The sequence below is a fragment of the Pteropus vampyrus genome, unplaced genomic scaffold (assembly GCF_000151845.1).
Source record: "Pteropus vampyrus isolate Shadow unplaced genomic scaffold, Pvam_2.0 Scaffold109, whole genome shotgun sequence".
NCBI lineage: Eukaryota > Metazoa > Chordata > Mammalia > Chiroptera > Pteropodidae > Pteropus > Pteropus vampyrus.
Genome location: NW_011888890.1, coordinates 3814881 through 3840621, shown reverse-complemented (window position 1 = coordinate 3840621; position 25741 = coordinate 3814881). Strand labels below are relative to the sequence as shown.

Here is a 25741-nt window from a genome sequence, read left to right as displayed (position 1 = left end):
TAACTATTATCTTCGTCTGCAAATATGAATATTCTGTCAATAGCTGCAGCCCAACAACCTTAAATATGAAAGTATGCACTTTCACTATTTTTCCAAAGCAAATGAGATGTATTAATTGTGCATGACACTAAGTAGATATAATATAGACAAAGTAATGGCTCTGATCCTGGCCTGTTCAAATCCACAGACCATGACTCTACCTGAAAAATTAGTTACTCCTATAAGATGGAGCTTAAATATGCTTAATATGATTTCATTCATTCTCTCAGCAAATTAGGTAACTACTAAGCACCAAACACTGTGCTAGGTACTAAGAATATGTAAATGAGCAAAACAGACATAGTCCTTTGTTCAACGAGTTTATGATACAGTGGGAGAGACAAACAGCATTCATTCAATAGATATTTACTAAGGGCGTCATTTGTATATGATGGAGAATTAACAGGTCAAAGCCCCTTATCCTTGTGGAGATTACATTCTAGATGGGAAATGAGGGTGATAAGTAAATGATGAAAAAAAATTATAAAACGGAGGATAATTTTAAATGATGATAGATTAAGAAAGGGGGATATGAGAGGGGTGGGAAGAGGCTATTTCAGGTAGGCTGGCCAGGCAGTGACTTACACAGGGAGACAGAGTGGAATGGCAAGAAGGAACAGCCATGTGGGAACCAGGAGAAGAGCATTCTAGGCAAAGTAACTTCCTGTGCAAAGACTGTGAGGTAGAAACAAGCTGAGTATGGCTGAGGATCAGAAAGAAGCCAGTGAGAATGGACAGAGGTCAACATGGGCTCAGGCGGAGAGCAAGAGCCAAATCATACAGGGCCTTGTAGCCAGGATGTCTATGTTGAACTCAACTGGAAGTTAAGGGGAGTTATAAGTAGAAGAGTGATATGATTTACATCTTTCATGAAATGTAGCTGCTAGGTGGAGAACGTAAAATAGAGGAGTAAGAATAGAAGAAGGTAGTATACTGAACAAATAAAAATTACATATAAAAGTAAATATTGTGATAAGTACAATAAAAGATAGGAACGGCTCTCTGACTGCAATGTACAAACAACAGTCCTACACTCAGGCCACTTGCATTTTGGTGACAGAGACGAACCATACCATAACAAATAAAATGTAAGTATAATAAAAATTTAAGTAGCAATAAGTGCTATGAAGAAGAAAAAAGTGGAGAAAGGGCTTAGAAAGTGGTGAGGGGTAATATTTTAGACAAGATAGTTGGGAAAGATGCACAAATACATCTGAGCAGAGACCCGAGTGAAGACTTTGAGAAGACCTGGAAACGAAGTGGTTCAGGCAGAAGGACTGGCATGGTCTGGATGTACAAGAGTGTGTAGGAATGTAGGAAATAAAGTCAGATCACTGGACCGTGTAACCCATGAGGAGGACTTTCAATTTTATTCTAAATAGGGAATGACTGGGAGACATTTGTGCAGGGGACACATGTGAAGGTGTCATGAGAATGCAACATCGGAAAGGATGTGACGTAGGGGCTAATGGAATGCCTCTCAGAGAAGATACGTAAGGAGAAGAATGAGTAAGAAGACAGGTGTCGCACAAGGGCCGGTGGGGCATTCCAGAAGGAGGGGGGAACAGCCAGTGCAAAGTCCTGATGCAGGAAAGAGTTTAAAGCACTGGAAAAACTAAAAGGCCAGTGAGGCTGCAATAGGATGAAGAGGGAGAACAAACGTGGAGAGACAGAGAGCGCAGGGACCACCACGTGCAGGTAGTGTGTTAGTAGCTTGAGGTTACGAAAGTGAGGCTCCATTTGTTTAATTTTGTTTAATTTTCCATATATATGCATATCTTTAAATGCACACTATCTCTGTCAGGATTAATTACATTTTAGGTAAGGTCTGGCTTTAGCAGTCTTTATAGACACACTGAATATTCAAATATTAATCACCCAGTTCCAGCCGACTTAAAACTCTGGATTACTTAAGGCATCACAAATATATTAGGAACCTATTAATTTTCAATATTTTTGCCCAAAGATGTAGTAAAATTAGGAAAATCCTCCAGCCTTTTCAGTAGATATAGTATATGAATTCTATCACATACCACCTGACTTATATTTTCTTCTTTAATATGTTCATCCTTGAAACTCTATTCCTTTGAGTTTAGCAACATTTTCCTCAAAATTACTTGTGTTAACCTGTCTTTTACACATTTTGATTATTTTTCAGTGTCAGCATTTAGGAAAGTGAAAGCTCTGGCTGCTAGATTCAGTACACATCCCCTACCCTTTAAGTAAAGATGGACATATTCATTAGCACACCTATCTGGTAGATATATTGAGGGAAAAAACATACCAATTACAACACAGAGCCCCAAAAGACAAGAAGATAGATACGACTCAGGTTCTGCCCTCCAGGAAACACAGCACATTTGGTGTGTTGTGGAGCCAAGGACTTGGATGCATGAATACCAAGTAATATATGTACTGATTTTCAATTCCACCACCACCAAACATCTTATAATCACTATATTTATTCATCTTTGGAAGATGACTAAGAGGGCAGCCCATGAGAAAGAAGTATAATAATCTTGGTAAAATATCTTTCCAGGAATTCATATGATATTTTAAGATTAATACAGTGATTTTTTACTTCCATAGGCCACATTCCACAAACAAGATTTGGATTTATTGTAGAAAAATTCTGAATAGATAGCTAATGATTCCAATTTACTGTTTCAATCTCAGGCATGCTGAAAAAAGCTAGATCATACAGACATTCAAGGGGAAAGCATTTCTATAGAGAATCAAACTCCGACTGTGCACAGTGTTTTAATGTTCAAACTGCTTTTTATCTACTCATCTTGGAAATCTGTATTGGATTATGACATCAGGGTCAGAATAACTTTAAGTACAAACTGAAAAAACCTCTGTCATAACCCATATGCTATGGCTGGGAATGAAACACAGCCCAATCTGGCCATGTCTATCACACTATTTAAGAGGAAAATCTCCAATACAGTACCATGAAACAGATTTGCGAAGGATAAAAAAGACAAACAAACTTAAAGACATCCTTATCCCAAATCAAGTCCATTTCTCTATTGAAAAAACAAGCACTAACATACAAAACCAAGCAGCTACAGATCAAACACATACTAAAATATAATAAAATGAATGGCAAACTAGTCTTGCACTGTCCATTATGAAAACCACTGCCCATATGGGGCTATTGAGCATTTTAAATGTGGCCAGCCCAAACCAAGATGTGCCATAAATATAAAACATACTGAATTTCAAAACTTAGTACAAGAAAGAAAATATAATTCCTCAATAATTTTTATCATTGGTTAATATTTTGGAAAAATTAGGTTAAGTAAAATACATTAGAATACATTTTACTTCTTTTTACTTTTTTAAAGTGGCTGCTAGGAAATTCAAAATTACACATATGACTTGTATCATATTTCTGTTGGAGAATGTTGACTTAGTGCATATTTCCCCCACAAAGTATCAGAATATTCAAATAAAAAATTGATTTATATTTTCTCTGATGATCTTTGCTCTCAGATACCATGAGAACTGGGGCTCACAATCAGTAGAATGGAACTTGTACATAGTACTTTTCATGTTCAAATTATTTATTTAAGCAGGTTAGAAATTTGTGCTGGCTTATGCTGTTCTGGTTAGAATAATTTCACAGTCCGAACTGAAAGACTTCACAGTTCTCTTCTATGTTCTCAAAAGCCCTGCTTCAAAGACCTGTGACTCATTCATCCTTCTCATCTTGTAAGGAAGCTAGACTTTCCAAAAGAATTGGCCATGAAGCCCTCTGAGCCACTCTCCCCAGAGTGTACATACCTTATGTTAGACAGTGAGGTCCCAGAAAGTGGGGGCTCAACCTCGGTCCTGTTTCCACCCACACAACATCTAGAATTGGTCTTCACATAAAAATGAATGCATTTGATACATGCTGGTTACATGGGAAGAGCTGATGGTTTAGGGAAAAGAGTTTTCACTCCTATTCTTCATACTAGAGCAATTTTATCATATTAGCTACTGACTGCCAACTGTTTATTCAAATATCCAAGTGCCGCTGGCTGCCAGACTTGAGCTGGGGGCTGGGAATGCAGTGGTGAATAAGCAAGGCACAGTCCTGTCCTTACAGGGGAGGACAAACAAAAAAAAGCGCACACATCACACAATTAGAATAACTGACATGTGCCACCAAGGAAAAGCAGCTGGCTTTTCAGTTATTCTAATTGAGAGGGGTGTTGAAAGGGGAACCTAACATAGTTGGGGGTCAAGGAAGGCTTCTAAGTAACCACTCCACTGGACCTGAGGGAACTGTTTCCCTGGCGAGGTGGCAGAGAAAAGGCAGGCTGACCATGTAGGCAGGGCCTTTTAAGCCATGTTAAAATTTTTAAACTTAATCCTAAAAGCAATGAAAAGCCATTGAAGGATTTTATGCAAGATAATGATATGATCAAATGTGCCTTTTAAAAATATCACTCTGGAGGTGGGTAAAAGCAGATGTGGGACCTTCACAGAGCATATCTACAGACTGATAAAAATTAATCAACTGCTCTTTGGTCATCATTTCAACAGACACTGAGTTTTGAGAATATAAAAGATGTGTATGCTCCACAACTACAAGATCAGAAAGCATCCTACAGTATTAATCTAAAAGTACACTCGAAACATTACTTTCCACTGATTCTACTGGCCTGGCCATGCATATTTGTTACCTGGTATCAGTCTCTGTCCTGACCCAAGCTAGATCTTGCTTATTAAGGAGCAGCACCCAGTAAAAATCCATATTGGTTGACCAGCTCATGGGGTCACTGAGAGGCTGAGTGGTCAAAGTATTTAGCAAACTGCATGAGTCTGGAAATATTCTTTGTGCTCCTCTGCGCCCAAAGTATCTCTGGGTATTTGCTGGATTCCTGTGTCCCCTTCTCAAGGACACCTGGGTTCTAAACAAGTGTACTTGACCAGTCTGTGTCTTTCAAGAGCAGTAGAGCCAGTGTCTGTTCTCAAGGAAAGAATTTCACAGAGGAATCTAATCACATCTATCATAAACCAATTAAACACAGATTGTCTACATTCTGTAGAATGAATATATGAAATTTTTGTTCTGGACTCTTCTGGGTGACAATTATTTGTATACATATGTGGCCTGACCATATATAATGCTTTTCTAAAACCAACCTAGGATTTCCTGGTGATGGCTTTTACTGTTCTCCTTGATGACAGATGTCTATTCAATTTTTAAATAGCCATAAAACTAATAATATGTGGGCAACTACATAGCACATTCAGCATTCTATTAAAAATGTATCATTTCTAAAAATTCAAATCTTCCCCAATTACTTTCTCTTTATTAAAATAAGTCTTAACCCCACAACTTGTTTCCTTTCTGAATTTCTGTTGTACCTCTCTAACAGTGAAGGACCCTTTGAAGTTGAACCTATCCTTCTCAGAGGCAGCATCAAGCAATGTAAAGTACATTGACGTAGGAAGCCATCACACCTACCTGAGTTCCAATATTGGCTTCATCTGCTCCTGGGTAAGTAACTTTAAGAAAGTATCTAAAAATCTCTGGACCCTGTCATTTGTTTGTTTGTTTGTTTGACCTGCATAGAACAAGGCTAGCCTCCTGTTAGTTTCCTCGGGCTGCCATAACAAATTACCACAAACTGGGTGGCTTAAACAAGAGAAATTCACTCCCTCACAGTCCAAGAGGCCAAAACTCTGAAATCAAGGTGTCATCAGGGCCAGTTCTTCCCAGAGGCTCTCTCGGAGGATCCTTCCTTGCCTCTTCCAGGTTCTGGTGGTTCCTAGCTCTCTTTGCCTTGGGGAAGCAGAACCCCAATCTTTGCCTCCATTTTTACTTGACTTTCTTCCCTGTGTCTCTGTCTTCTCTTCTTATGAGGACACTGGTCTTTGGAGTTAGTTAGGGCTTACACTAACTCCAGGACGAGTTAGCCTCAAGATCATTAACTAATTGTATCTGAAAAGATCCTATTTCCAAAAAAGGTCACATTCTGAGGTTGTGGGTAGCCCTGAATTTGGGGGGACATTAGGTATGCACTATACATACCTACAACAGAGAATCATTCCATTCTACTCAGGAACACTGATGGGTCCCCACTGAGATTTTGTGTTACAATGAAATTTTAGTCCCTTTTCTATATTATAAATTGTTCAACTTGTTTTATTTTTGCAAGCAGAAATAAAAAGGCTCCTCTCAGAGATGACACAGTGTATATAACTAGCACTGTACTGAAAATGCATTAGTGCTCAATAAATAGTATATTTTTCTTCCTCTTCCCTATATTTATCTTAGTCCCACAGTGTGTTACTAGCACAATTCATGTGTAAGTCCTAGGTAATCAGAGCACTTCAAAGTTCTATGCAGAGATAAAGACAAACATTTCTTTCCCCTACATAATGATTTGTTATGGTGAGCATTTCTCCTTTTAGAATTTGATCTATTACAGTTGCTTAAATACTAAGGAATACAGGTACATTTAAGTGATCCTTACATCTCTGTAGAATATAAAGGTCGTGAAGAAGGCTCTGGGTAAAAATCAGAAACTCGATTTTTGCTATTCTTTGCCTAATTTCTTAACCATTTGGTCTACTGTCAGTTAAATGCCTGGTTACTATAGCTTACCATATTTACTTCTAGACTTTCCTTCTTCATATAATCCAATCTCTGATGTAGTTTAAGAAAAACAAAAATAGAAACATCATTCCCACTTAGTTTGTTCATCTTTAAAACAGCAGCAATAAACAAAGATTGCATGATGGCTGCAGCTGGCAGCAGGAAGCAGTAAAGAGCTAGTCAGCACTGTCTGCTGCACTTGCCTGCTTCCTCTTATCCCCACCTTTCCTTTTATCTCTTGTCTAGTAACGCTTAGCATCCAAACACACTGAGGCTGGCACTATGCCGGGGCTATCTCCCCTAGTACCATCAAAGATACTGGAATCCCAATCTGAAACTCCCAAAGAAACTCGTCTCAAGAATAAGCAGTTTTCCAAATATGAATGCATTCCACTTAAATACATTCGGTCTTGTTTCAAGTTTCTATACTCTGGGTTAGGAACTGCTATAGAGGAAGAGTAGGAAGGAGGAGGCTGATGATGTCGGCTGCTTTGCTCTATTACATCTTGTCCCTACAGAGATTGCCCAGTTCTGTCTGGTTCTCTTTTCAAGGTATAGCTCCATTATCTCTACTATGATTTCCTTCTCTTAGAGTATAATAGGTTAGCATGAACAAACACTTATGTGTGAGAGGAATCAGAATTAAGAACAACCCTCCAAAGACTTTAGTGATGCTATATGAAGAAAGAACAGAAACCTTCTGTATTTCACAGAAACTATTCAACCTCCCATCTTTTCATATCTTCCAGGGATTATGATATCTTACCTTAATATTATTCCAATTTTCTTTTCTACCATCCCTTGAAAATTAAGTTCCATTAATAACAGCTTGCAGCTATCCTGACATTATATGCCACTCAAGCCATCCACATAATTTTGTTTGTTAAATACATCAAAGTCAGATAAAATGCCACAGAAGCAATCCTTTGAGCCACATCAATGTATGCCTTAAAAAGTCTCCCATCCCAAGTGAAAATGCTATACCTGAAGTCACTGAACCTCCAGAAAAGTTGGCTGTGGAAGCAGAAGCACACCAAACCTAAAATGTCTATCAAAGAAAATTAAAGGTTACCTGGAAGGATACCCTGAATATATGAAGGGACCTCTTACCTGGATTGGGTTGAAGGTATTCTATTGTTTTAGTCATTATTTCCATCACAGCCCTGCTGGTGACATCTACTTTCTGAAATGAGAAAATAAATATTCTAAGTGACAGAAAATTATTAGCTTTAGAACCTTCGTTTTTGCTTGAGCAGGTATACAATTACCAGCAGTGCAACTGAGTAACCCAACCTGAGTGGAAGGTGAGGAGCCGAGGAGCTATGAAGAATAATAATGGCTTTGCATCCAGTGTGTTCCATCAAGCCTGGAAAACCTACTTATTCAAAGAGGTACCTGGTAATTTTCTAAAATTTGTTTCAAAATATACTTCATTGTCTTCTGGCAAAATAAGGTAAAGATAGCTTCTTCTTCTCATAAGAAGCCTAAAGTGATCTCTGAAAATGATTCAACATTCAACTGACCCAGAAAGCTCCACAAAATCACGCAAATCAAAAACTTCAAATCTTCATGTTCTCTTTAAGAACATCCATGAACCTGCACAGGTCTTCTAAGGTATGCATATCCAAACAGCCACCAAGTATCTGAAAGGTGTTACTTTACAGAAGTCATGCGTCATTACAATGTTCCATCAGTACAATGCTGGAGTTGGTAGGTGTGCCCAAAACAAACAGTGGGGCTGGACACAGGCTCCATGACCCACTAAAAGTACTGAATTTTTGCTATACATACCTAAAAATGTACAGTAATGCTGAACTTAAAGGTTTTAATGTAGAGTCTCTGGTCATTGAGCAAATCAGATAAACAAAACCTCCAGAGGGGCCCTAAATTTACAGAGCCCACAGTCGGATTAACCCTACATGAGCTCGCCCTGCCACACTGAGATGATTCTTACTGAAAAAGAGCAAACTGTTCCTAAGCCAGAAGAGGAGGTTGCACAGAAGAAAAAGATATCCTGGAAGAAACTGAAGAAATAAAAATGTATGGCCTAGAAATAAATTCAGCATAAAATAAATGTAAATAAAAATTAAAAAATAAAATGGAGATAATGAATTATATTTTGCCCCTGAGGCATTTACTGCATATCTACAGTGGCCCAGGCATGACAGGTTTCGCTACCCTAAAGAAAGTAAAATGCAGCATCAACTCTGCTTATTTAAGTAGGAGACAGAAAGTTTATTTAGCTTCTGAGAATATATAATATATTCAGTATATAATCAGTGTGAACTTTTGGTTCTTTTTTTTTTTTTTTTTACCAGTATCTTTTATTAGGTGTTAATTAGGATATGAAAGGATTCAGGGGTGCCGGGCAAAGGTCACAGTCAGGAATGCAGAGTGAGGCCTCCACACTGGGCCCTCTTCAGTGGTACTTGGCCTTGCCTCTCATGTTTGAGTCCCTTGTAAGAACGGCCGTAGTTGAAAAGCACATAAGCTGCCAGCACCTTACAGGGTAAGCCTCCTTCTCTTTCATAATCAGAAACCAAGCTGTAATCCTTCAGAAGACTTTATCTTTCAGTTTGGTTTTCAATACATAATAATTTCCTATTCTATAGGAGTGGTATTACTGTGTGTATAAGGAGCTAGTTGTTACTGTCATTAATAGAGGAAAACACTTTCTTTTATGAGGTCATCATGGTATAAAATCACATTAAAAAGCACTCTTACTTAAAAGATGCCTGCCTATATATGAGCCATGTACAATGTCCTTTTGGTCTAATTGAATATGTGCTAAACAGTATTTAGTTCTGAAGTAGACAGTGGTCCCCTGGAGCTGGTCAGTGCAGGACTTGTGTGGTCATACATGGAGGTCCTGAAAGTACTAGCAAAATGCAAACCAACCTCTATATACTCAATGTCATGGAAATGAATTCAAAGGTTGTATGCAGAACAAACACGCTGAAGTCCCGGTTACATGGGAAAGGAGAAAAATGCAGATACCCTGCTCATTAAATGACAGGATTTATGAAATTCGATGTCATTAAATGCCTCCAAAGCTCCTGTGTGGCTGTAATGGGAAGAAAAGTAATTTCAAAGGTCAAGGCTTCTAAGAGAGAGTGCCAGAATTATACAATGACCATTTTGATATTCTGAAGTTATCTAATATTAGGCGGCTAACCAATTTCTAATTTTCCCTCAACACTGTACTCAATAATAATAATAATAACCACTATCATTATAAAATGTTTTCTATTAGTCAGAAATTGTTCCAAGGGCTTTAAATATACACATTTAATCTTTAGAAACCCTATGAAATAGGTTAAGAAACTTGCCCAGTTCTGGCTTTAGAGTTCATGTTCTTAACCACTACTTCTTGAAAGAATAAGCTCATAAAAATACTAGCAATAGGGATTTCTCCCAATCTGAAGAAAGAGATCACATCAGAGCTAGGAGGCTCTCTGTACTGTCTTCCAGAAGGGACTGGGGACCATACCAGCCCAGCTTTACATACTTTATGCCCAGTGAGGCACATTCCTAGTTACCTAACCATCACTACAGAACGATCTCTAGCTGAATCCTTTTCATCGGAGTGTAAAATAACCTTAACTTGAAATCTACCTCTGCAAACAACTTTATCTAATATAATTATTGGTGTACAGCATTATCAGGACATACCCAAACAGGGAACAGCTATTAGCAAATTTATTCACTAGGATCTTGCTCTTGATTTTACTCTGACAGATAATCATTGACAGAGTTAATGAACAAAGGAGAAAGAGACCACTAAAGAATCTAGTCCAAAGCCTTAATTTTTTAAATACACAAGTCTGAACCTAGAGAAGGGAAATAAACTCCCTGAGGTCACATAACTAGTGTGGCTATGACAGGAAGAAAATAAGTCCTAAAGGTCACAGATCAGAAAGTTTCCGAGAAGAAGTACTGGAGGAACCAAACCGTCCAATGACCATCTACGAGCAGGAGGTGGACCGATTTCCAACTTTTCTCCATCTCTGTCTTCACTAATAATGTCTAAGATTCTTTTTGCTGAGTTCAACTATCCTGTGTCAGCCAAGACAGACTGAGGGCCATTACCCTGTGAGAACCTTGAGTGTGTCTTGTTCGGCACTTGCTGGGAAATCTGTTTATAGACCTAAATTGGCAACATCCAGCTCCTATCCTCTCATTAATGGGCTTGGTGCACTCGCATGAAGTAAGAGTTCCTCTTACACCATTTACTATAACCGGTGAGAGCTTTTCCCATTTGAAGGCAGCATAGCTGAACTTATGAGTAGCTAATGTTTTCCTCAATGCCCAAAGTTTCCTATTATTTGAAAATAAGTTTTGATGTGTCCTAAATGACAACTTCCATTCTTATAAGTGTCTGAGCCTCTGTTTCTTTAGCTAATCTTGTCTGGATATGGGTAGGAAATCATTAGGAAAGGCTGTTTAGGGGAGGTAAAACTGTAAATATATACAAATATGGCCATGTTTTCGGAAAGTAAAAACTCTACATGAAATACTTTTCTGAAGGTAAAGGCATAGGTATATATTCTGGTATTTTTTTCCCTTCAATTTTCTCAACCAACATTTTAGCAATTTGCAATACAGTTGACCTTTGAACAACATAAGGGTTAGAGGTGCCAACCCCCTATGCAGTCAGAAATCCATGTATAACTTTTGACTCTCGCAGACATAAGTTGTCCCTCCATATCCATGAGGGATTGGTTTTCTAGGACCCACCGCATTTACCAAAAGCTATGGATGTTCAAGCCCCTTATATTAAATGGTATAGATGAACACACACTCTCAGCCCTTAGCATCTGAAGACTCCCAAACACAGATCGGATCGGTAGAGGGATTTATTGAAAACAAATCCACATCTAAGTGGATTCTTGCAGTTCAAACTCGTGTTGTTGGAGGGTCCACTGTACTTAAGAGTTAGAAAGTTCTTCCTCCACTATCCTGTCTTATCATTTACAATGTCGGGTAGAGAGAAAAATAGCTCTCTAAATTCCTTTACTCACTACAGCATTTTTCTTCTTCAGCTAAGGCAGAGGTTGGCAAACCGTGGCCAGCAGGCCAAATCCAGGCACTATTTGTTTTTATATTTTAAAATGGTTGGAAAATTTCAAAAGAAGATTGATTACGTCATTGCACATAATAATTATACAAAATTCAAATTTCAGTATTCTTAAATAAATTTTATTGGAACATAGACACATTTGTTTGTTCAGACACTGTCAATAGTTCCTTTTGCTCTTCGACAGCAAAGGGAGGGAGCTGCAACAGAGACCATGGAGGCCCTCCAGCCTACAAAGCCTAATATACTTCTGAAAAGTGCTAATCCCTGGGCTAAGGTTCTATTTTCGCCAAGACATGCCATGCTGAATCTATGAATGATGCTGACCATTTCACCAGCTGCCTCAGTCTCTAAAGACAAGATACAAGAGAACTGAAAGGCATTGAATGACTAGAATGGGGTTATTGTTTGGAGGCATCTGAATATTACCTTTTTCCACTGGAAAAAATAGTTGTCAGTGTTGCCTGAACTTAGGTGGTAGCAGACATGAACAACACAGCATTCTTTGTGGAACAACGAAAGGACTGAAAGGTATGACTTCATTTTGTCAGATATGCATTACACCAGATACTGTCACAGGGATGCAGTAACAGAATTTAAGAAAAAATATTCACCTTAACGTGGTGCAGTTTGGGGGTTTAGTGATCAACAATAAATAGATAAATCAAGCACCCCCTTGGGCATGGGGTAACTCACAGTGGTTATGTAAAAAAAAAAAAAAAAAGTTAAAATGCCAAATTAAACATTAAAATCTTTTCAAATTCTTAAATTTCTATCACCGAGGTTAAGAAAATGTACATATTAAGAATGCACACCCCCCGCACATCCCAGTTAAAGCAGTGAGGACTGTGAATGAGGATATCCAACTAAACAAGTCACCGAGACATGATGAAAACAGCATCCTGGGAAAGTCTGTCCAGAAGTAAGATATAGGCTGGTCCAATATGATGTTTTTAACAGTTCCTTACTGATGCAGAAGAGTTCATGCACTTCCCCCTGAACTGCTCTGCCTTATAGCACTTATCTATTCAGAAAGCCTGATTAATAAACAGTGTGCTGAAAAACAAAAAATAAACAAGGCATTAGGCTAAGACTGCCCCAATACATTTTTTGCTAATCTTCTTGGGCATCACCTTTAATGACTGTGAGCTTAGAAATACATTGAAAACACATAACTGAGAAGAAATTTGTCTTCCTTGAATTTCAGGAGAATCAGAAAGCTATCTTTACAGTTCATCTTGTTTGAGGCTCTCATTCATAATTCTACACCAGTGAGTGAGTGTCTGAATACAGAAATCCACACCTTCTCCTTTACCACCATGCCCATGAAGAAGACCTTCATAGGGATGACAGACACCCATGGGCGCAGTCAGGGGTTTGTATTACTCTGAGCATGCTGGTTGGGACTTTACTCCTTTCTCTTCCATTTGATTAAATCACTAGAATTCAAGTGAGAGAGACATTATTAAAAAGTGACATTAGTAATAACAAATTATTTGCCGAAAACTCAAAAGAGATGACGATTAGCTTCACATTGCAATTGAAAACTGTGGGTTTACCCTCTGTTTAAACATGGACGGTGAGGGGGCATTCAATAATTTCTAGGGTCTTCTCCTTTCTTTATTTATATTTATTTTTTCCTTTTTATAAACAGCTCTTATAGCCAAAAGTTCTTTCTTATATTGAGCCTGACTCTATCACTCCACAGTTTCTACCCATCAATTCTAATTCTATCACTTGAGGTTGGATAGAAGGATCCAATCCCTTGCTACCCAAAGACTAATTAAGAACATAAAAATAGTGACCATGGACATTTTCCTATTAGCAGACAACCCATTCTTTCTCATTTTCATATGGAATGGCGTTATTTCTGTTCTTTCTCAACATCCTGCTTTTCTTAAAACTTGAGGCTGCCCCTTAAGAAGAATTCCATTTTTATTAAAATGGTCTATAATCACATTTCTAACCCTGTAATCCCTCTGGTTTCAACAGAAGAGACTTCCTAGGATACCTATCAGGCTGCAAAAAGAGACACTACACTCCTTGGCTTGGACTTCTGTACTATCCATATGTGCAGGGCCAAAAGAAGATATCAGGATTTAGTTCAGGTGCTCCGTGCTCTAGGAAGCTTCCACTGGTCTTACCAGCCTGAGTTAGTTCATCCAGGAGAATCATCCCCAGGACACCAAACACCAAGTCCTATAAGCCGCTGAATTTATATGCCTACTTCTTCCATCAAAACTGAAAACTCCTTGAATGTAGGAGCTGTGCTGTGCCTTAACGATCTCTGTATTCCTGGTATTCAGCACAACGTCTGGCATTTACAGATATTCCACATGAATTTAATGAACATAACTATACACATAAAAATACAGAATCACTGCAGAAACTGATAGAAATTTGAGAAGCAACCAGAGGCCCCTCAAATTCTAGAACTTCCTCTGGACAAAAAAAAATCTTCAGCTTTTCAAAGAACAAATCTACACAATGTCTGCACCATGGTAAGAAATTTAGTTTGTGTTTAATGAAGCTTATAAGCAACACATATTTAAAATGAACACAGAAACAATTCTATGCAAGGCACTTAAAAGGATGAGAGAAATGATTACGGGCAGAATTCCTGCAGAGACAACACAGCCACAGGAATCTCACCCAATCAGCTCTGGGCAAGGAAGGCTGCAAGGACAAAGAGAGACATATAGTAATTTTACTGCATCTCTCAGCAGGAGAGTTGCTGGGGTGGCTAATTAGAGAAACAATCTCTAGGAATATCCATTTCCCTCTCCAGTAGTGCTGCTTGATGCAAACCTCTAATTTATTTTATTTTGTTGTCTAATTGCACCTCTGAGAATACAGATGAACAAAGGTCTCTCTACTCCAAATCTTTGATGATCAGAAAACTGTGGAAGGGTGATTCTTCTGTAGGCTTGGAAATACTGAGCTAAACTATTTTTGTGAGTAATAAATATATCAAGGGATAGAAAATATTTGATATTCTAAAACCAAAGCATGTGCTTTCTCATTACCACAGAAATCTTTACCTTTACTGCAAATTTAGCACGGGTAGAGTACAAAATTTCCAACAGATCCACAGATAAGACAAAAGATATGTGAAATACAATGGAATAAAACAATTTCCACGCTGCTCTGAAATCTAAATCTTTCAATTTTCCTAGGTATAAATGCAAATACAAATGCATAGGTGTATTCTTCAAACAACGGGCAACAGTTTATTGCAAAAAGTATCTAGATTTTGAAATAAAAGCTTTAGAAACCTCATTATTTTCTAGGAAACAGGGGAAATAAACCTTACTTTAAGACTCAGAGGGATGACTGTGGGTCTTTCTTTGCCTGAAATAAAATACTTGCAAGATCCTCTTTTATTTCAATTAGTTTGTAAGACTGGCATAGATTCAAAGCCTCAATTAGTTGTTCAATTATAAACTCTACTCTGTTCTCCAAATTTCTTATTCTTTTCAGTCTCATTTAAGAAAGAGAAAGTTAGTTTGTCTTAGCTTAGGCAGTGAGCTACCTAGCTTGTTACCTTTAGTCTTGGCAGATGAAGAAAGCAGAATTCAAATTCTGGCTCCTTAGTTCTAAATTCTAAAATACTTGCCTAATCTATCATTAACGATAGGGCACTGGCCATGTGGCATACTATAAATTCCCTCCATGGTCGGGGTGGAGGAGACATCACAGGATAAGGGGGTACTAAGGAAGATCAGGAGTAGACAGAGGTTGGTGCAAACTAACAAACCTACAGGGAGGTTTCACAATGAGGAGCGCAGGCCTCAAATATTACGGGGAGCGAAGGAGTCAAAGTCAAGTCACTCTGAGCAGGTATGTCAGTATCCGAAGACTCAGATGCTGAAAAAAAAGGATAGAATACCATTTCCAGAACTATGAACGGCTATGGCTACCCATTTTGGTTGAAGATCAGGTCTGTCCAGAGATGAGAAATGGGGACCAATGCAGACTTCAGTCCAGTGGGACAAGTGGCTGCCAGGCATTTGATATGAGAGGATGGCTTCCCAGACTTCTGGTTGGAACCGAGGACTCTCGTTAAATCTCTTCATCCAGTGGGTACCTATCCTATCAGTGCTGTCCATTTAAAAAACTAGTCAGAACGACAAGCTATGTAACACTACACAGACTCATTTCACGAGACTCGTCTCTTGGCAACTCATCTTTTTTTCAGGATTCAAATGTGTCCTGTTCTCCTGTTTGCCATTTCCTTTATTAGAAACACATCAGACTCTGCAGACTCTTACTCATCCTCCACATCTTCACTTAAATGTTAGAAAAGTCTTCCCTGACTACTTTGTGTAGGTGAGCTTCCTCCCTTCGGAGCTTCTCTAGTGCCGTTTCGTTCCCCTTGCCACACTAGTCAGTGTTTATCCAAAGTCTTCCTTCCCTACTAGACTAAGAACTTCATGCAGTCAGGAACCCGGTCTGTCCTATTCACTGTCATACCCTACATGTCTGGCTCATAAGAGGCACAAAACAAGAATTTGTTGAATTCATCAATGAACTCATCAGAAGAAAAAGTGGAAAAGACAGGGCAGAAAGTATATAGAAATTTCCTTTATTTGACTCTTCCTGCAAACAGCAAAATCGGCAAAACTGAGGCAACCCACTGGAATGATATGGAGTAAGTAAAAATACGGTTTCTAAGTATCATGAGCTTTTAACATCCTCTCTGTTCAAGTACAGGGTTTATATTCCCAGATCCTTTACTCATCCACAATTTAACACCTAAAGTAATTCTTTGCAGATATAAGCATAAGCCTAAGTATCACTTGCTATGAACAGTCTGAAAGTTAAAGAAGAGAAAATATGGCTTACATCACAAGAAAAATAAAATGGCATATTTTGTTCATCACCTCCACCTTCACTTACTGAGAACCTCCTTTTAGGCAGAATCTTAAAAGATTTACAGTAATGTTTAATCCTTAATAAAAGTCCTGCAAGAAGGGATTAGCATCCTCGTTTTATATTTATAAAAAAATAGAGGCTCCAAGCAATAAATTGACTTGCTTGACAAGCGGTGAAAGTGGAACTTGAGCTAGTTTTGGAAAGGGTCCCACACCCGCCTTCTCTCCACTATACCCGACCGCCTCTGGCTGGCACAGTCCTGTAAGGAAAGTTTTCTAAAGCTATAAACTGACTCAAACTCTCCCCGAAACGTTTGTGACATCATGTTACACAGTCTCTCTTCTTCCCATATGACCACAATTGAACACAAGCCCCATGTTGTTCCTATTTGGAAAAGTGATGACAAAATTCACCAAGAAAATTACATTATGGCATTTCACTTTCGCTGAGGTTTTGTTCTTGAGACAGTACAAAGGGAAGATAGGATACTTTACATTTTCTGTTTTAAAATAGACACTAAAAAAGAGTACTTTTAAGAATAACAAAATGTATTCTCAGGTGCCAGTGGAGAACAGTTTCCCCTTTCCTTTCTCCCTCCTCCTCTTAGTATGCTGGGCAATTTTATGTCAAAGGGAACTCTAAGTGGTGATGACTTACCCTCTCCATCTCCTTGAAGTCATCATCTAGCTTGGTTCCTTCAGCTCCTCCAACCTTCTCACTCACTTTCTGTAGAAATAACCAAAGAGGAGCATTATTATAAAGTTTCCCTTAAAAACATGTTACAAATTTTAAGTACTTTTACAAACACTTAATATAATTTCACAACCATTCTCTAACATAGATGGGCAGAAGAGGAAACTGTGGCTTAGAGGGTTTAAACACTTTACCTAAGACCATGCGCCTGGTAGGTTTTGAAGAAAGAATTCAATCTTGTATCTTCTGATTTCAACTCCAGTGCTCTTTCTATTATATAAATCACTGTATAACTATCTAATCACTAACATTTTCCTTTAGAAAGTTCTGAGAGATAACAGCATCATACAATAACCATCACCCTCTGATAATGGATCTAAAATGCTTCCTAGGTAGAAAATTGCTACTTCTTCAACCTATTCCTCAATGGGCTATTGAACAGATAATCACAAACATCTATCAAGCGTAAGAAAAAAGCAGCCCAGTTGATCTTCAGATTAAAAGACTTGAATAGTAATCTTACAAAGCTCCCTGTAGCTGTCCACATTCTTATATATGTAAGACAGACTATATGCAAAGATGTTGAGGGTATTTCTTTACTACCCAATGAATTCCCATTATCATATATTTTATATTCATCAGTTTACATATGCAAATGGTAATTTTTCACATATAGAATCCACGTTCATAAAAATTAGATATCGCATTCTGTTCTCAAATAAAGATTTGAACTGTCTAATAAAAATTTATGAAGGTATCACAATAAAAAATACTTTGGTTTCATCAAAGAAAGTTATATTAAATGCTAATGACACAAGAATTTCTCTCTTACAATATTCTAATATAAAGGTAGTTAGATGCTTTTCAGTAATACATCACTGTACTACAGAGTTATCTCACACAGTGTGATTTTTTATTTCCTTTAAGATGGCCACTGGGTTGAAGGTCTCTGCAAGGATTTTCACCATGACCAGACCGGCAGCAACATCAATAACATCCCGGGTCATCTCAGGGAGCTTGGTTTGCCTCCTTCTAAAAGGGCACATGGCTCCCACGCATGGATGCATGGCTCTGTCTCCTGGCCACGGAAAATCTGAAATCTCCTTGTTAGAGGCTGAAGTGTATTCCAAACCCTCTCTTTCTCTGTCTTTAACTCCTGTTTTCTGCCATCTGGAAAACCTTTAGAAGCGATCTCTCTTCTAGAAACCAAGAGTCTGAATTCTATCACCACTCTGGCCCTATATACCAGATACCATTCATATCATTCCAGTAGCAGTAAAAGAAAGAACATGCTGTGACGGGAGGGCATGGCATGGACTGACTCCTCTACTCTTTGCTAGGTAATCAGGGTTCTTATGAAAACTAAATGGCATAATAAACGTAAGAGCCTGTGTCTGAACCTACAAGATTTGCAGTATATACTAGTTTCCATCTCTTACCAATATAGTATATATCTGCTTATAATACCCTGGCCTCTCTCAGCTGTTTATTTAACTATTGTTTCATACTTTAAGAAAAATCTAACAATGTTCATGAACATAACACAATGTGAAGTAGATAAAGGTCAATAATTAAAAGTGAAAAGGTAATAAAAGTACATTAACATCTTTAATTTATATAGCTGACACATACTTTCACTTGCAATTCACTATCTGTGTACCACAAGAACTATGTAAAAGAGATATTATTCCTATGTTGCAGATGAGAACACTGAGGGTTGCATAAATTAAATTGCCTATCCATGATAGAGACCTTTAGCTAGGAAGATGTGGAACCAGGATCTGAAGATAATTTTCCTAAGCTAAACTCTAGGTGCATTCCTATCACAGCTTTGAAGAGCTGTCCATGGTACTGGCCTTCTCTACCCAAAGTTCCAATAGATTCAGAAGTCCAGAGGTAGATTCACTCACTGCCTTAACCCCTGGCCCTTGACATCAGCTCTCCCACTTAACCTGTGTCCTAGGTGATGCTGGCTATTAACTATTTCAACAATATTAACTATTTCAACAGATCTAGGCTTTGTCTGGCACCACTACCACCTATCTAAAGCCTGCAGCAACTGTAATCTGGCCCAGCAGTAAGCTTATTTGCCTGCTTTCTTAACGATGTTTACCAAACCAGAACTGGAGGTGGGGAGGCCCTAAAATTCAATTTTAGAATCTCCCAGTGGGAGTCCACATGCCAGTGACTTGACCTGCATATTCTGGTTTTAGTTACAGGGAATCAGGAATTGAAGGGGACTTAAAGGTTATCGAATTTTCTCTATCATCACACAACTTTTTACTATGATTTTTACATTGATTTTCTTCCTTTTACTCTGCTCATGATGGCAGTTTTAGCTCATATGTCCATCCCTCTTGTGTCTTATTCTTAAAATATGTAATTTTTAGTGAAATTTAGGCTGGAAAACTCTATCTAGTTGAACTCCTACACAATAAAGAAATATATGTTACACAACCCCAAATTAACTGTCTCTTAGTTCTGCCTGTCTCCAATGTCAGAGAACTAATTATATTCCAAGATCCCATCTTTGGTCAAAAATAATCATTATAGACAGAGCCTTCCCATGACCTAGAAATGACATATTTAATTTTTACTTACAAAACTGTCACAAAAAAAAACAAATAGCTGAGAAATGTCTTTACTTGTAGTAACATTAGAAAATCATGTTAACCTTGCATTAATTACAATTTGACCATCTCTAGGGAATAAAATATGGCCTTCATCAAAATCACAAGGGCTTATATTACATTTTCAGTCCCATATTGTTCAACCTAGAGTGATTTTAATTTCCCTACTTTTTGCATCCATCAACAGGTTAGAACCATAGTTGGCTCACTGTATCAAACAGGGATCACGCTGTCCATTAATAATTTAGAATTAGTCCTGGTAACTTGCACTGAGGTCAATTTACCAGTCTATTGGGTGTAAATATTTGGTTTAAATACTGGGGGGCGGGGGAGAAAGAGAATGAGAAAATGAATCTCTTCTCAACAAAAGCTGACATGTGAGCTGCTCTGAGAGAAATAGTTCAACGAACACAGTGAATGAGGCTAACAGTTAGATACTGGTATTAACTTGATTGGTTGGTTGATATAAAAATTTCTTATCTAATTAGATTCTTGAGAAAGTAAGAGTATTCAAAATGACATCTACACTGTTCTCTGGGCTATTTTTCTCAAGTCACAAAGGATGTAAATCTATCAAGACATTGACTCAAACAATGGGATAAATAACTGACTCATTCCTCAGGAGTATGCCAAATATATTCTCCCCCTGTTCTTTAAATTACATTACTAAAACTTCTATCACTTTATGTATCGGGCAAGGTAAGGAATACTGCCTCCCTAGGCCCCTCTGGCCAACAATGAGTTCTGTTTTCCTTACCCAGTGCCATTTATTTAAGAATAGTTTTGCCCTATTTTTCATTGAGGTGATTTCTGAAACCAAGATTTCACAGGATTAAATATTTTCTGATGCTGTTTATGCTAATATGCTTTCTGTTTAAGAAACTGATCTCCTATTAAATGAAAATCAGCAAGTTATTTGAAAAAAAAAATGATCCAATATTTACAGTACAAATGATCCAATATGCCCTCTGTACAATCTAAAAAAAACCCTCCTCTATTCAAATTCCTTAATTACACCCATTTAGCACAACACTGAAAGCTTATGCTTCTAATCTTAACCTCTCTCACATTCTTCATATATTCTGTATTCTAACCACACCAAAGATCTCACCTTCCTCTTATTCTTCATTGTAGTCCTTATTACTGGTACTCAGTAAAGATTTGCGAAACTGAACCACAATGTGCTTTTGTAAATATTAATGCTAAGATGACTGAGAGGATGCATAAAGTGAGACAAATAAGACTTTACTCTGGGATGGTCTTTCAAGGGGGTCAAATATATGGTGACAGAAGGAAATTTAACTTTGGGTGGTGAATACACAATGTAATATACGTATGATGTATTATTGAAATATATACTTGAAACCTATATAATTTTATTAACCAATGTCACTCCAATAAATTTAATGAAAAAGGCACAACTTTTCAAAAAAAAATATAAATACAACCAACACGTTTTAAATTGAAAGTCTTAATTCTGAGTCTACACTAGTGTTGTCTCATTGTGACTATTTTTCTCCATATACCAAATGAGAAAAATGTCAAAGGAAACCAGCAGCAAGAGACAGCTTAAATAAATAACCACTGTTCTCAGCCCAAATGAAGCATTGCATTTCATTTACTAAACACTGAAGAGTCAACTACTATTTCTTCTACTGCCTTTTACAAAGGTCTCCTTGAAAATTACATCATCAGTGAAATTCAATAGACTTAAGACTAAATTTATTCATACCCCGCACAACTGCAAAGTTATTTACTTCTTAGCTTCCTGGTTTTTCTTCAGCTTCGTCTCTATTACTTGTCATGGAAAGCCAGGTTTCCTTACGAACCACCAAATGTGTTTATTCCCTCTGCCTTGAATCTGGACCTACTTTCCTACTTTTCAAATCCTACCAATTATCTATAATGCTCACCCAGATTTCACCTTTCTCCATCATCTGGACCTCCCACACTAGTTGTAAGTTATTAGACATCCTTTGCACTCTTAATGAAACACATCTTCTGCCGGACTACCTGGAACTGAACACCTGAGTAAAATTGCTGTGGGCTTTTGCTTACCTGAATTGTAAGATGTTAGAGGAGGAAATCATATCATTGCTTCTTTGTTTGAAAACTTCTGAGACTGCATTACTGAACACAGTGCTTGCAGAGCAGACACTTAATTATCAGTTGAAAAATATCTCAATAACTTTTTCTCAGACCAAAAATTGCACATAAATTAAAGGAAGACCCTTAACTATGAGTTAGCACTGGTTTTGTGTATCCTTTTTGAGAGTTTACTCTCCCCTCCATTAGCAACAAGGAAAAAATCAAAAAATTCAATGAACCGTAATGTCTGATATTTTATTTATAACCAAAGTTAAAGAATACTTAACTATAACCGTTCTATATTCATTCACCAAATTACTTTTAATACAATTACAATTAGAAGTAATGATACACATTCCTCCCATTAATCGTGGTTCTAAATATATAATTGTTTTAGTTTATAGGTACACGAGCATGTGTGTATATAAACAAACAGGAGCAAATATGTTTGTGTATGTATATCTACATGTGATAGAAAGTAAATATTTTTCCAAAGTGCTTTTAAAAAAATCTTCAACAATAATTTTATTAAGTACTACACTGTTTACTCGTATTAAAATAGAATTACTTTAACATTCCATAAGTTAAGCATAGCTAGTCTATTAAGAGCAGAAAGCAGAACTCATCCATTATCCTGCCTATCTGTACCATGGAACAACCCATAAAGTTATATACATGTGTGATGAAACCTCACTGACAATTAATTAAGTCAATGAAAGACACCTGAGTTAAGGGTTTCTTGGGGTTTTTTTTTGTTTGTTTGTTTTTTTAAATTGGATTCAGATCCAAGAGACTTGAATTCTAGCCCTGGTGATGACACCAGATAGTTGTATGAAAGAGAAAATGCATAACCTGGTAGTGCCTCAATTTCTTCACCCAAGAATGAAAGCCAATATCATCTAACACTAGATTTTTTGATAACTAAATTAGAATATACATGTAAGAGGACTTTGTAAACTATCAAAAATCATTATTAAAATAAGGGTTTTTTATGTCTTAAGTGGTCTTACATGAAAGGTAGAATTTTAAGTTGATTTCTTATATTTAGCAAAAAACAAAAAGCCTAAGCAGAATTTAAATGTATTAAAGAACAACAATATTCAATGCACAAGCACTTTAGAAAGAAGTTATAGTAACTACCCTTGTGGGACCCTGTACTGTTTTCCCAGTTTCTGTAGACAGGCATCACCTATGATAATACATAAAAGAAGCCTACACTGTGGCTCTTCACGAAGGTTCTTTAATCATTACTCATTAGTAAGGTACTGAAATATAAAATTTGTAAATACTTGATGACTCATCAAATATTCAGAAGGAAATAGGAGAGTCGAAATTACAGCAGTAGTTTCTTGGTATTTGGCTAAATACAAGTATATCTTGTTTTTCCAGATGGTGGTATTCTCATGTATGAAAGGCAGGGTGAATTCACTCTGTGGGATATAAGTTTCACACCAGTTTTTCTTAGCTGTCATTAAATTGGAATGCTTAAATGCCATGATGTTTTGAAACTGAATTTCAAAAAAATATATATATATTTATTTTTCCCATCCAGAAACTTCAGATTTTCTTAGAAAATAAGGCATTTCTGTCTGTCTAAATTGAGCTAATTCGGCCCATTTCTTATTATCAAGTAGAATTTGTGTACTGAAGAAAAGTAGAAAGGTTTCTCTTATATAACATAAAAACTAGTGATTTCTACCCCCCAAAGAATTCAACAGGATTAAGACTGATTTTCTTTGAATACCTGGGGCTAAAAACATTAAAATGAGTTTGGGTGAGCTAAGCACTTGGCCCTCTTCCCAGCTTCCAGCCTATCTTGCTTCTGGTCAAATACTATATGGAAAATGCAGAAACTGATTTACATGATGTTCTAATTGTTTCTGGTATGGTTGGGGGGGGGGGGCGGTTAAAGGTAAAAACTTTCCAAGCCCCATCTTCTCAAAGTGGGAATTTACCATAGATTATGTAGCTAATTACATACCTCAGGAGCTGGATTTATTATAGAGGTATCATGCAGAGTTTCGGTCCTTCCCTGGAAATATAGTTTACACTATCACCTATATTTTCATTTGCAAGTGATGCTATTTTTGTCTTCTAGAAAAATTTTTTAAAAGTAGAAAAATGTGCAGAATAAAAAAAAAGGAAGCAGCATTTCTCTATTTTTCAACTGAACAAATAATCCAATTTCTCATCATATAAGGGGTAATTTAGGAGCCGGGTTCAACAGAGGGGGATTGTTCCATAAAGTTTCCCATCCCTGGCAACAGGAAAAATTTTATACATTTTCATAGTCCACTGCAGTAAGCCACTGAAATTGAACAAAATATAAAAAGACAGTGTCTGATAAAAACAGAAGTTAAGACTCAGGGCTAGAATTATGTCATATAGTAAGTTTTAAATTCTATATAAAGCTTAGTCATAAATTCCCTTAGGAAAAAAGAAAACAGAATTTGCAAAGAGAAAAAATGGTACCAGTAATTCATTTGAGATTTCAGTCCTGGCTAATGAATGACCTAGAATCTAATGCCTGATGACTCAGTTAATAAGGCAGAGGGAGTTGCCCTAGGCATTCATTTGTTCAGAGAAACTGCTGGGACACCCATATTTGTTTTGTGAGCTGAAACTACAAACTTCCCCGGGCCTTTGTTTCTTAATCTACAAAATGGGGCGGGAGTGGAGTGTGGTTAGAAAACCAGGAAAGTTCTAAGATACCTTATAATTAAAAATGTGATGTCTATTTCAGTGATGGTTAATCTGATATATCAATTTGGATAGGCCAGAGTACCCAGTTATTCAACCAAACACTAATCTAAGTGGTGCTGTGAAGATACTCTGTAAATGTGGTTAATATCCACAGTAAGCTGACTTTTATTTATTTATTTGTTTATTTATTTATATTATGGTGACATTAAATGAAATGAAATTTCATTTAATGAAATTTCATTTAATGTTAATGAAATAAAATAAGTTTAATGAAATAAAATAAGGTTAATGAAATAAAATAAGTTTCAAATGTATAACTCAATAGTAAGTCATATATATTTTGCATTGTATGTTCACTGCCCATAGTTAGATTTCTATCACCGCATATTTGATCCCTTTTACCCCAGCTTCCTCCCCTGTCCCTGCCTACCCTCTGGTAACCACTAGTCTATTGTCCATGTCCATGAGTCTCTGTTTGTCCTATTCGTTTGTTGCTTTTAGGTTTATATCCCACATATAAGTGATGTCGTGTAGTTTTCAACTTTTTCTGTCTGGCTTATTTTGCTTAGCATGATTATCTCAAGGTCCACCCACGTTGTCACAAATGGCAGTATTTCTTCTCTTCTTATGGCTGAGTAATATTCCATTGTATATATGTACCACATCTTTATCTAATCATCTATTATAGGACACTTCGAGATACAGCATCCATTTATGATCAAAACACTTAACGAAATCGGTATAGAAGGAAAGTACCTTAATATAATAAAGGCCATATATGACAAATCCTCAGCCAACACTATACTTAACAGTGAAAAACTAAAAACCTTTCCTCTAAGATCAGGAACAAGGTACGGCTGTCCACTATCACCGCTGTTATTCAGTATAACATTGGAGGTCCTAGCGAGTGCAATCACATAAGAGAAAGATATAAAAGGCATCCAAATAGGAAATGAAAGAGTCAAACTGTCACATTTAACATGATTCTCTATATAGAAAACCCTAAAGATTCCACAAGAACACTACTAAAAACAATAA

The 25741-nt window shown here is 37.2% G+C and overlaps 1 protein-coding gene across 1 annotated transcript in view; it reads right to left on the bottom strand.

Annotated features, from left to right (window-relative positions):
- SH3GL2 (SH3 domain containing GRB2 like 2, endophilin A1) overlaps positions 1 to 25741 on the bottom strand; it is a 151009-nt gene that overhangs the window by 30678 nt on the left and 94590 nt on the right. The window contains exons 3-4 of the mRNA XM_011365338.2: positions 17247 to 17315; positions 7748 to 7820 (exon numbers count right to left, since the gene is read on the bottom strand). Coding sequence (XP_011363640.2) covers positions 7748 to 7820; positions 17247 to 17315 — 142 coding nt within the window. The remainder of the gene's footprint in view (positions 1 to 7747; positions 7821 to 17246; positions 17316 to 25741) is intronic.